The following is a 13,216-nucleotide window of genomic DNA, read 5'->3' as shown; positions in this document are numbered from 1 at the left end:
AAGTCCCAAAGGCACCTTATCATTGACTCTGGTGGAACCATCCTTGGTCTATGTATTTGGGAATGGGGCTCCTCAGTGGCCCCATGGCTGAGACATCCATTCTCTGCTTCAGCCACTGAACTGTGCAAACCAGAGAGAGAGAGAGTGATTCCCAGGCTTGCTTGTATGGACTAATCCAAGAGTCTTTCACTGGGAATCTGGTGTGATGTCAAGAGCCTGAACTTGAAGGACCATCACACAGAAGTGGAGAATGATGTGCAAGAGGAAGAAGAGGCAGAGATGGATGCAGTTGGAACCTAACAGATGCATGCCAAGAACCAAGCTGTGTCTAAAGCCAGCACTTGTCTGGAATTTTTTGTTTTATAAGCTGATACATTCCCTACTGAGGTTTCCGTGACAGCAACAAGAAGCCTACGAAATAATACTGCTTCATCAGTGGTTTTGAGGCAGATCTCTTAGAAAGTGTTTTCTTCCACGATCATAATACACTAAAGCCTTGGAAATCCATGCTCTAGAACTTGCGACATTATGACAAGTAACAGAACACATATCCTACGCTCTCTAGTGGACCAAAACCTCTCTAAGGGAGGGAGCCTGTCTGCTCATCATTTCACTTCCTGTAGTGTCTGGGGCACTGTGGACATCCAATATGCAATTTAAATGTAATCGTGTTGATCTCTGGAGAGTTCTTTTTATGAGAAAAGGATGTTGAGCTTCTCTACTCCCCAGCTGGATTAAGATTTCCTTTAAGGTAGGTACAATTAACCCTTTCTTTCAAAATGTCATTTTTTAAACTTTTCTGGCTTAAACTCTTTTCAATGGCTTCCCATAGCTTTCAACATGGAACCCACTAGGCCTGCGGGATACGATCCCTGCTGGCTGCCCCCATTTTATCCTTTGCCATCTCCAAACCGTCTTCATATGCCCTAGACATACTGCCTCTTTTTTAGTTCTTTGAATAAGCCCAGCTCTTTCCAACCTTGGAACCTTTGACCTTGGTATTCCTTTTGCCTGGATGCTTTGTCTTTTCCCCTCAAATATCATCTCCTTGAAGAAATGTTCCCAGACTACTCATTTGCAGGTGGTACCTCTGATCTTTTTTAGCCTCCCATAGCACCTGTCTTTTCCTTAAGAGCACGTATCACAGTGTGTGTTTATACAGCTATTTTATTGCTCCATGTTTACTCTCTGTCTCTGGCACTAAGTTACAAGAGAGAAAGGACCCTTTCTGTTGGGTTCAACGACATCATCAAGTATGAGTCCTGGCCCGAGTAGATGCTTAATAAATATCTGTGAGTGAATGAATGAATCTTCCACAGCAGTTTGTATGGTTGGTCCATGTTGAGGCTTAATAAATGATGTCTGATGGGACCTTTTTTAGTCCTAAAATAACCTTCTCAAGCCCTACCACCATTGATTTTGACAAAACAACCACCATACAAATAAACAACTCCATCACTAGCTAGTCAACACAACAACAATAAACACCTCCTAAATCCACAAACCCATTTAATGAACCCATCCCTAAGTTACAGCAGCCAAATACTAAAAAGGCAATAGCAGCATTATTGACAATAGCCAAGAGGCAGAAACAACCCAAATGCCCAACAACGGATGGATGGATAAACAAAATATGATCTATCCATATCATGGAATGGCATTCAGTCATATAAAAACAATGAAGTACTGATCTATGCTCCAGCATGGATGAACCTTGAAAATATTCTGTTAAGCAAAAGACAGACACAAAGGGTCATATATGGTATGACCTCATTTGGGGGAAAAATACAGAATAGGCAAATCCAGACAGAAATAAAGCAGACGGGTGGTTCCCAGGGTCTGGTGGGAGGGAGGAATGGAGAACGTCTGCCTAATGGATACTGGATTTCCTTTTGGGGTGATGGGAATGTCTAGGACTATATAATGGTGATGGCTGCACTACATTGTGAATGTACTTAATGCCACCGAATTGCATACGATAAAATGGTTAAAACAGTAAATTTTATGTTATATGTATTTTGGCACAATAAACAAGGGAGGATAAGCCATAGAAAAATTTTAAGGTTACATTATTTTGAAAAATCTCCAAACCTAACCTCCAAATCAGTGAGGTACCAGGTAGCAAAGCTAGTCAATGGTTGCTTTGGCTACAAGAAATATATCATGCTTCAAACCAATAAACTTCTTCGCAAATACTAGTTTTTCAGAGGGCAGAAGAAACAGGCCCAATTGCCTGGCACCTATAAAGTGTTCTGGACTAGAGGCTGGGTGTGTCCAGGCTTCTAAAGAATTCCGCAGAACAAGTTTTCCTAAACGTACATACACGTCTTACGGTATGCACGGTGTGTGGTTATTCTAGGCGGTACATAAATAAACACTGTGGAATTTTCATCATTATTTTTGTTTAGGGTGGTTGTCCTTTGTGGATAGCCAGCAATGCTAGTTTCCATTGATGGTGGTGAAAAACGGTTTCTTTTCAGTTTGTTTGCTTGTTTTCAAGCCATTTCATCCATTCATATGCAATAAATCTGACTTTTTGGTGCACAGAGGTGTGTCACCTCCACCATCAAAATGCAGAACAGTCCTGCAAAATTCACTCCTGCTGCCCCTTGGCGGCCTAGGCCACCCACACCCCCGGGGGCTCTGAAATAAAAAGATGTTAGGGACTCAAGCCACAACATGGGTGACTTTCCAACGAATTTGGCTAGGGAGGGCCGGGGTGGGAATGGGGAGCAGCTACAATGGGCAGTAGATTCGTTCTGGGGGGGATGGAAATATTCCTAGACCGTAGCAATGGTTGCACAATTCTGTAAATACAATAATAATTGGTGAGTTGTACACCTCGAATAGGTGAATTTTACTGTATGTAAATGGTATCTCCATAAAGCCATTAAAAAAAAAAATTATATTGTCACAATCTCATAATCATAGTGTATGATTCCCCTCAGATGACATAATTCCAGAAAAAGCAAAACTATAGAAGCAGAAAAGAGATACACGTTTCCCTTTACAAATACACGCGGTTAATGGAAAATGTGTTGGTTTAAATCAGTGCCAGGAGAAGATGCACGTAGGTGAGGTGAACTAGGCGGGGCTGGGATAAAAAAGATGAGCTTAGGGGCTGCTCTGCGGGAGGGAGTCTCCCCCCCCACCCCGACCAGTTACAGGGAGGTGCGCCCCGCTGTCATTCCCGGAACCCTGGGCTCCCAGCGCGCCCCCTGAAGCCAGTGCGCACTTACTGTGGCGGTGCCCGAGACGGTGTGCGCGCTCGTGTCTGCTGCGCTCTGCTCCGAGTGCGACTGCGCGGGAGGGTACAGGTTTAACGTGTGCTCGGGAACGGTGGTCTGGCCCGTGTACTCTGGCGCGGGGTGGGGATGAGGGGCCGTGTATTCCGCGGGGATGCCGTTCTGAGGGGGGGCAAACTGGGCCGAAGCGTAAGGCTGAGCCATTGTGTCAGGGGCAGCTGCTGCTTCCTGATTACCCTGGAAAATCAGAAAGAGAGAGAGGGAGAGAAAACCGTGAGCGGGCACCAAGCAGAAACTTCCCCCCCAGGCACAAGCACAACTGCTCCCCGGATGCTTCGTGGGTTTCAGCACGGTTGCCAAGAGCCTGAGATGGATGCATCCCACTCAATCTCCACCGGACCCTATAAGGAAACAGTAAGCATTGTAGATAGAGCCCCATTGTACAGATGCAGAAATCGAGGCTCTGAAAGGTTGAAGACCCTTTCCCAAATCATCCAGCCCAACAGCCAAACACTGTGAGGGTCTGCGCTCTCCTGGATTGGGTTGTTCTGGCAGATCGTTCTAATTTCATTCCCGTTTTGGAACGTGTGAGCATGTAGTTGTCGCTGGTGACAGCAGAGCCTTGATTTGATACTTAAAATGCCAAGACCGATTAAATTGCACGTGTGTGTTCTTGAGAGGAGAGACAATTCATGTAAGCATTTGAATTTAATCAACATTTTATGTGATTTGGCTCGCATAACGGGACGGGGGTGGTGGTCCTTGCAATGGTCACAGCGTGTGTGTGTGTGTGTGTGTGTGTGTGTGTGTGTGTGTGTGTTTGATGTTCCCAGTGCCAACATGAAGCAGCTGATGAAAATTCAATGCCTAATTTGGACAAAGATAGCCTTCTGTGATTGTCTCATTTTAAGTATCTCTGCAAAATGCTGGACTTAATTCTTAGCCTCATTAATCAATGCCTCCTCCCATTCCCTGACTTATTATTTTTTTTATAAGCAGAGTATTATGTAACAATTCGCCCTTCACATCTAGGCAAAACATGCAGTGTGATACTTATAGACAAGTCAAATGAATAAAAAAAAAAAAAAAAAAGAATTCAAATGCTTCCATTTCACGAAGCATCTCTCTCTCTCTCCACCCCGACTCCCATAACTTCACTACCCTACACACACACACAAACACACACACACACACACACACACACACACACACACACACACACACACATACACACAAGGCATCAGGGCTGTAACCCAAAGGTCTAAATTTTCCACGGTCTTAAGAAGAAATGAGATTGCACAGTCAGAAAGAGAAGAGAGAGAGAGAGAGCGGGAGAGAGAGAGAGAAACTTAGCAATTAAGCACACCAAATAGCTGTCTCTCCCATTGCCTGTGGTCAATTAGATGTGACTTCAGCCCTCCTATAACGATACCAGGGCAAAAGTGTCAGAACTGCTCACATCTCCTGGGTTCCCGCCACCAACATTTGAGAGCTTCTTCAGCCAAAGCAACTTGACTGCAGCAAAAACCATTATGACAGAGAGGGGGGAAGAAAAGTTTATTCTCAGAGCATTGCGAGGAGCTGGTGCATTTGTTTAGAAGGAACCTTAATTAGAATGTTAAAGATGACACTTGGAAGAGAAGACACTTAGGATAAGTTTAAAACATTTTACAAGTGAAAACACTCCCCTCAGGCCCTCTCCTCCCCCAGACTAATTTCTCCAAATGTCTGTGCCATCGGAAGCAAAAATAAACAGCCGTTTCTTTCTTGGCAACGTGTTTTCATAGCACTTGGGGCTGAGAGGGTCTGTCTAGGCTGGGGTTGGCTGGATCGGCGTGGAAAGTTAACCGCGTCCGTCCTTGGGAAACCACTGCTCTTCAAGGACAAGCCCGGTTTCCTTTTAGGGGCCACTTCCACTCCCAGTCCCCACATTGTGCAGATGTGGCTGGGCCCCATCTCTGGTTACCTCTAGACGTGGTCATGTTACCCTGCCTGGCTAACCAGAGGGCTCCACTCTCACCGTCACGGTGACCTGGGCTTATGCCCATCTACCCAACCCCTAGCAACTCCAGTGACGCTTAACCCTGGGACCTGGCTGGAGTTCGGGGAGGAAGTTCTTTCACTACGATGACTGGCAGCTGGAAAAATAACGTAAGCCTGGAGCTGCCAAGAACTGCCTTTTGAAGGGAGCCTCCCTAAAGCAGAAGCCAACGCAGAGGAAAACGGAGCCCAGAAATGGAGAAACAGATCAACTGAGTCCTGCTGACATCATTTGAAGTCTTGGATCCAGCTTTTCCTGCAGTGAGTAACACTGCTGTTTAAGTTCCATGAGTCAGTAAATGTCTTATTTAGTGTAAACCGGCCTTTCCATTACTTGCAACCGAAAAGGTCTTGACTAATACCAGAAAAAATCCCCTTCTATATATGAGCCGACTAGCATTCTTCTCTTCTACAGGGCTGCTCAAGGAATACATCCTTGTGCACAGAAAGTCCATACAGATGCTACTTCTTTCTGGCTGACAAGAAACCCTAGAAACTTTGGGACCTTGAGAACGCTCCAAAGAGAAATTCACTGGGGCAGATTCCACTTCTGCCCAAAGGTCTGTTTCAGCCTCCCCTACCTCCCACCTCGCTTGTCTCTGAATTGAGAGATAGACTTGTGAAAACTCCAGGGCAGCATGAAATGATCACGGGATCAATGGTAGAGAGAGATGGTCATAAAAGAGAAAGCTTTCCTTTCTCCACCTTCAGTGGAAACACTTTCACAGGTACATTTGTGCCCACATGGCCTTTCCTCACTGCAAAGCAGTCTCAGGAGGAGTGAACCAATCCTACAAGCTCCTGCAAAACAGCAATAGCTCCTTGCTAGGATCTGACCTCTCTCTGTACTGGAGCGGGAAGGGCCTGCCCTCAGGAAGTTTATGGTCTCTCCATCCTCTCGACACCATCACGTCTTCCTGTTCACTGCTTCCTCTGCTTGGGAATTCCTCCCCTACTCCCTTCCCTGGCTAGCCTTCCTTGGCTTCTCTTTGAGGTCCCAGATCAAGAGCTCCCCAGCAAGTCTTCCTTGACACTTAAACCACATCAGTTGCCTGCCCTCTACACTCCACTGCAGCTTGTGGTCACCTCCCACGTAACTCCAGGTACCGCCATCGCCTGCTGATTTGCCTGTGAGTGTCCTGAGGGTGGGAGACTGTGTCACATTCTCTGTTCCATCTCCAGGGTTCAGCAGCACGCTGGCTGCAAAGTCAACATACACCGGTGTTTGCTAAGTGAACGCATGCTTGGCTAGTGGACTCTGGGCTCTGTCAGGCTTCACTGGCAACAGGATGGGGGTGGGGGGATGGGAGAGGGATCAGCAAACGAACCCTGGAAGAAATCTGGCCCACGACTTGTTTTTGTAAATAAAGTTTTATTGGGACACAACCATGCTCACTGTGCTCTGATGGCACAGTTGAGTTGCTATGACAGAGACCATAGAGCCCACAAAGTCTAAACTATTTATCTATCTGGCCCTTTGCAGAAAAAGTTTTCTAATCGTTGTGGCAGAGTTATCATGAAATATGGGGACATCAAGTAAGTTGCAAGAGGGAGGAGATATGAGGATATATGTATATGTATAGTTGATTCACTTTGTTTTAAAGCAGAAACTAACACACCCGTGTAAAGCAATTAAACTCCAATAAAGATGTTAAAAAAACAAAAAAGCAGCTGTTGTTGCACAAATAGTTTGGGCAGGAAATACAGTTGGTGGTGAAGTAGGGAGGGAAAGGGGGTGCCTTCTACCTAAACCAAGGAGGGGGTGGCTCAGCCAGACTTGGAGATCGGCAGCGTTAAGGATGGTGGAAGAAAGGTGCAGTAGAATCTTTTTCAGAATGTGCTTTCCATCACCAGGTCTCTGCGTTGTATACACACGTGCTTCAGACTCAGCAGAAGTGGGCTTGTGAGGAGGCCTATGACGGTTTCGGCTTCTGCCCTCCAGCTGAAAGGCATCCGCTTCTCCCAACCAGAGCTCAGGAAACAAACTGAGTGACGCTCAGACCCAGTGGGCATCAGGCACGGTGCTGCATGCTTTGCATCAGGAGTCCTTAAGCAGGGTGACTGCTCCCCAGGAGACATTAGGCAATGACCAGAGACACTTTTGTTTGTCACAACTGAGTAGGAAGGGGTACCACCAGCATCTAGTGGGTGGAGGCCAGAGCTGCAGCTAGACATCCTACAATGCCCAGGACAGCGCCCCCTCCACAACCAAGGATTATCTGGCCCAAAGGTTAATAGTGCCAAGGTCTAGACTCTCTGCTCTGCATGCACTGCATCTCTGATCCCACTTTATTTTGTTGTGAAGGATACTGTAGCCCAGAGCTGGTAAATAATATTGCGAGGTTGCAGCCACAGGTACCTCTGAGGGAAGCCAGGAGCTGAACCAGAGCCCGGGTTTATCCCACGCCAAGGTGTCCCTCCTCTGGAAAGAAGATCTCTGGTGGGGAGATGCGTTTCCAATTTTAAATAAATAAACCGCTCTCTGTCACGTATACCGTGACCCTGAGACCTGTTTTCCACCTGGTGGCATGTTACACCTGTGGGGAAGTCAGGTGCTAGGGTATTTGATTCAAAGAGGCCAGGGTTCCAGTAGCCAGAGTCGGGGAGGCAAGGGGTAACCCTTGGTGTGTTAGAGCAGCAGCCTGGGAAACTTCTGCCACCTCAAGCCCAAAGCCTGGGGCTTCCGAAGGCTCTGAGGCTACAAGGACCAAGGGCAAGGGCCAAGTAGGGGCACCACTGGAGCCAGGGCAAACCACCAACCTCTACCAAAACTTATGCCATTCTGGCAAACCAAGGGTGCCCACCTCTAGAGACGATGTCCATGGTAGCCAGGGAACCTCCAGGTAGCATTCAAGTCCATGGAGCTTGGGATGCACTCCCGTTCCTGGAGTTCTCACACAGATGTTGGTGGGACCCCGCACGGTTACTTATTAACACTGACAGCCATTCCAGAGAAACCCTAATTAATATTCCCAACATTTGCACTTTGGGCTAATTACAGCTAATATTTAATTAAGATCACTGTACTTCCTACGGAATTATTTTTCACCTTCAAAGGGCTTCGGAGATGTCTTTCTTTCCTCCCTAGTGATGTTCCTGGATACTTAGCTTGGCTAAAATGGATTTTCTGGAAAAATATATTCACATCATGGGCACCTTTTCCACTCCAGGTCAAGGCAAATCTTGGGCACGTGAACAAGCTCCTGCTGGAAGGCTGAAGCCAGTTTCACACTGGTGGCAGTGACAGGCAACAATTATTTGGAGCACTCTGGCTAGACATTCCCTCATTTGCAGAAGCTGCCTTCTTTCTTCTACTCTAATGCCCACCCACACTTTTCCCTAAATAAGGGGAACGATCACAGAGATTCTGATATTTACTGAGTCAGGGTGCTTGTGGCTGTTCTGAGTTGATGGGGCGGGTGATTCTGCTTTGCATGTAGCCCCACATTATCAAGGGAGTGCTTCAAGTGATTTTGCAAACCTAGCATCTAATTTTCAGGGTCTGGACTTTCCTGGGTTGCTGCCGAATATACAAAAGGGGGGGAAAGAAGCCAAGACCTCGTGTTTTAAAACCCACCATTGCTGCTGCAGAACTGGGTAGGAGCTTGAAATCAAGAACGTCCATTAGGATAAATGCAGAAGAAACTTCTTTGTCCTCATACACCAAACCTCAATTAGAACAGCACCCCAACAGCAGCCAGATGATGACGTGGGACCCCTCATTACCTGAGACAACCCGACAGGTAGTTTGTACTCCAGTTACAGAGAGAAAAAGGATTATTAAAATGCAACCAAGTCTGATTCACCAAAGGAAAAAAAAATGCCATTTCAATTTAAATATTTTACTGAAGCATGAAATAGCCAGGACATTATTGCTATTTTAAGACAAATACCGTAATCTGACCATTAGCACAGTGTGTGGACTTTGCTGCTTGCAGGCATTCAGAGAGACGCCCCTCAAATACAAGGAGAATTTCCTTGGTCACTAGAACATCCTACACCCTTAATTTTCTCAGGAGGCAGAGTCAGAGAGAAAATGGGAGGTGCTTTTCTTGGTTTCTTTTTAGACATCACCTTTCTCCCGTGCATGGCCCTTAGTGGTTTAATAAAGTAGTTTTGGGAAACTAAAAAACGAACCAAGAGAGGCAGCCCATCAGACTTGGCAAAATATTTTGGCTCAGACTCTAATGCAAACCACATTTCAATTGCAGAAAATAGTCTTTACGTGGCAGAACATGAAATGGATTTATTCTTTTCACCGTAACTGTCTGACTTTCACTGAGGGGGAAAAGTGCCTGCCAAGGTGGACTTTAAGTATTTTTCTTTCTCTTCTATGTGTGTGTGTGTGTGTGTGTGTGTGTGTGTGTGTATGTTTTCCCAGCTATAACTGTCAAACTTCTGGAGCATCCTTTCTCCTTTTGCTTCCGGAATTTATTTGTCCCCAGTCCACTCCTTGTCACCCCCCCCCCCCCAAACCTCTTCTGGCCTAAACACAGCCCCTATAATGAAGAAAGGCACAGGAATGGTTCAATCCTCATAAACCAGCTGATTACGTCTGTCTGCACCGCCTAGGAAAGCAGCCTCTCCTGCCACGGGACCCCCCACCAACTTGGATTTGCAGGCGGAAACTATTCATTCTCCGTTGCCTGCAGTTTTCCGTCTTGCTGACAGTTTGGTTTACTTTAGTTTCTTAGCCTGGTCTGTTCTACTTCTCTGGCAAGAAATTGCATATTTCTTGAAGAATTGCATATTCAGAGAAAGCCTCCAGTGCTGGACCGAAAAGAACGAAACTGCATCATGCCCCCGGGGGCATGGAAACCAAGAAGGAAAATGCAAAATTACATCATTAACCTGCTGGTTCTAAGACCGGCTCAGTTCCACCCATCAAGCAGAAAAGCCCGCGCGCGCGCGCGCGCACACACACACACACACACACACACACACACTCGGCTGAAAAGCCTTTCCTCACCCCCCCCCCCGCCCCCCCCCCTCCGGCATGATTCGAGGAGCAGAATCCACATCACGGAGAGAGTAACAGAGACTTAATACAAGGAGAGGCTTCCGCTTCGTTCGAATCACAATTTCGAGTAAAACAGAAAACGGGGGAAGAATACCTGCTGTACCATCCTGCTTCCTTTCTCCTCCATAAACTTAGCAGCTGCTCTAGTGTCACACCGCAAATCATCTGCCTGACGCGAGCCTCGATTACGAGCCAGCGTGTGTGCGCTGTGCAACGTGGGGACGGACGGCGGGGGTGTGGGAGGGGCGCGCCGAGGCTGCCTGGCTGGCCTCCCCGTCAACAACTGACTGCTCCCCAGACCAGCCCCACACGGGACTCCTTCCTCGAGCCTGGCCCATCAATCACAGCGTGCCCCTCCTCTGGCCCTTGCTCTCAGTTTCAGAGTATACACTGAGCAGATGATTACATAGAAGAGGAACGGGAAAAAAAAAAAAAAAAACCCACACAGCACTCGACTACATTAATAGCTGTTTAAAAAACATTAGAAATGCTATCCTCTGCTACTGCCTGCAGCTGGAATTTTTCATTACTAAACTAAATACATGGTATGCAAAGTTAGGGAATCCACTGGGAAGCTTGTGACTATCCTATTTTTTTAAATATTTTCAAGGTGGGGGGGGTGGGATGCCGGGGGGAGCAGGGGAGGAGACAGAAGAGGGATGAAGACAGAGCTCAAAGAGATAAGAGAGATGGTGATGGGTAAATTAAAAAAAAAAAAAAAAATACCGTGAGAACACTGCGGATAAATTTACAACAAAGCTGACTGGTTAATTGTAAATTGATCTTAAAATAGTCATGGGCCAGTGTTTGGAAGATCTGGAGGCCTAGCTGTTTGGCAGACTCGCTGTGTGATCTCAGACAAGTTGTTGCAATGCCCTGGGCTCCAGTTTTTTGCTTCTGTTTAACGGGGAGCGTGATGAGTGACCTCACAGGGTAACTGTGAGAAGATCATGTTAAAAAATCAAATCACAGGAAAGCAAACACACACGGCACCCTGCCTCATAGGATGCGCTATAGAAACAGATTCATTCATCACACGCAATAACGTGGTGAGCGAAACCCAAAGCCATCTTTGTCCCTAAGGACCAAACAGGCAAGAGGAGCAGCAAGCTTTCAAGAAAGGAACCCGCAGTTGACCACAGAGCCCCAGTGGTGATCAAGGCCATGAAGGAAAAGCAGAGCCGTCTTGCTTTTCCCTTGTCTTGAACTTCTGTCTCTTCCTAGCTCGTTGTTTTTTTCTTCTCTCCCAATAAGCAAAAATAAAACCTCGTACAAAAAATCCCCAGTGATTTCAATGCCAAATGCTGCCTCTTCATTTAAAGCTACAAATACTTTGTTCCTCCTTTATTATTAAAACTACAACAACTACAGTGAAATGTCAACACAATTTCAGGTTTTATTTAGTCATGTCTTTCTGGCTCATCGAGGGAAAGGTTTCAAGAGTCCCATCCACCATTCCCGTGGACAGCTGCTTATCGCCGAGACGCCTGCTTGGAAAGGAGACATCTCACTACCCTGGAGGGAATGGATGGGGTTTCTGAAGTGATTAAACTTGTAATTAAATTGTATAACAGAGGAGGAGGTGAGGGTAGAGGACGCTGCCCGGAAGAATTCCACGTTCCTGCTGATCTGTCGGTGGTACTAGTTCAGGGAGCCCCTGGGTGATCTGTTTGTTTGTTTTAAATTCCCAGCTCCCCAGGGTTGGAAAGAAAATCTGGATAAACAGTATCTGTGCCATCCTTCCATTTCCATTTCCAATCACACTCCGGGGATGCCTCTAATGCAGGATTAAATGAAGCAGCCTTTTCGGGTTCCTTAAAGGGATGTGTCAGCTCCCCTCTCAGAGCCACATGGTCAGAGGACCAGAGCCCCTTCCTCACAGGCCTCCTACCCAATACACGGACTCAGCAGTCCTTCCCGTGAGCCCTGAGCTCCTTGTCCTACTGATAACTGAAAAGCTAAACTTCTGTCCTTCAACCAAAGTATAGGGAGTCTTACTTTCTCCTCGAGAGCACAAGGGATGAGACCAAGACAGACAGAGTCCCTGGTGAAGGATGTTCTGGGAAGTGATAGAGAAAATGCAAAAAAAAAAAAAAAAGTCAAAACACCCAAGAGAGAAGAGTGTTTCAGGTGGAAACAATCAGAGTGATGTAACAGGACACTGTTCCTTAGCCTGTGGACCATCAGGTCATTTGGGGCGTTCTTACAGAGCCAGATGCTAGGACTCCACCCCAGACCCACCGGCTTAAAATCTCCAAGGGCGGGATCCAGGCTTGGGCACTGTGTAAAGGTGCCCCAGATTATCCCGATACACCATCTGGGGGGGAAATGTTATGTGTTTTTCAAACTGTAGGTGTGAACCCTTGGGGTGTAGAGCCCATGTAGGGGTTATCACACCAACATTCTTTAAATGAAATAAACTATACCACACTGGAAAAGAATAGAAAAGAGTAAGGAACTGTTTCATGAAACTTTTATGTGGGTGAATTGGGTTGTGACATAAAATCTTTTATGGATTGCAGTAAAATAAATGAAATAAAAAACACTATGCTGGGTAATTTCCCTGTTTGTTACCTTCCAACCTTTTATTGGTGCTGTGACTATGGAATCGGAGACAAGTGTTGAAAAGCCAGGAGCATAATGGTGGAACTATTGGAAAGTCATTCCACCTCCATGTACCCCGTTTCCTCATTGATTAATATAAAGCATAATATATATTCTTCTTCCCGATGAGGCTCTTGTGATGCTCTAGGGATAAAGTCTACAGGAATGTGTTTTATAATCTAGAAGGCCCTGTGAGCATATATGCCCCATTGTGGGGATGAAATTGGTTTCCCTTGTGGTCCAGCAAAGTGCTTCCTCTGGAGAACACATGGGGAGGTGTGTTGGATTCTACTGTGTGCCAGGCACT

General features: G+C 46.4%; 1 protein-coding gene across 23 annotated transcripts in view; it reads right to left on the bottom strand.

Moving 5' to 3' along the window:
* RBFOX1 (RNA binding fox-1 homolog 1) overlaps window positions 1-13,216 on the bottom strand; it is a 2,204,869-nt gene that overhangs the window by 182,200 nt on the left and 2,009,453 nt on the right. For all 23 annotated transcript variants that reach the window (XM_082429022.1, XM_082429011.1, XM_082429012.1 and 20 more), the window contains one exon: window positions 3,240-3,482. In XM_082429022.1, the coding sequence (XP_082285148.1) occupies window positions 3,240-3,482 (243 nt within the window). The remainder of the gene's footprint in view (window positions 1-3,239; window positions 3,483-13,216) is intronic.

Source organism: Balaenoptera physalus (genome assembly GCF_965194825.1).
Source record: "Balaenoptera physalus genome assembly, chromosome: 16".
Classification (NCBI taxonomy): domain Eukaryota; kingdom Metazoa; phylum Chordata; class Mammalia; order Artiodactyla; family Balaenopteridae; genus Balaenoptera; species Balaenoptera physalus.
This window is presented reverse-complemented; position numbering and strand designations above follow the sequence as displayed.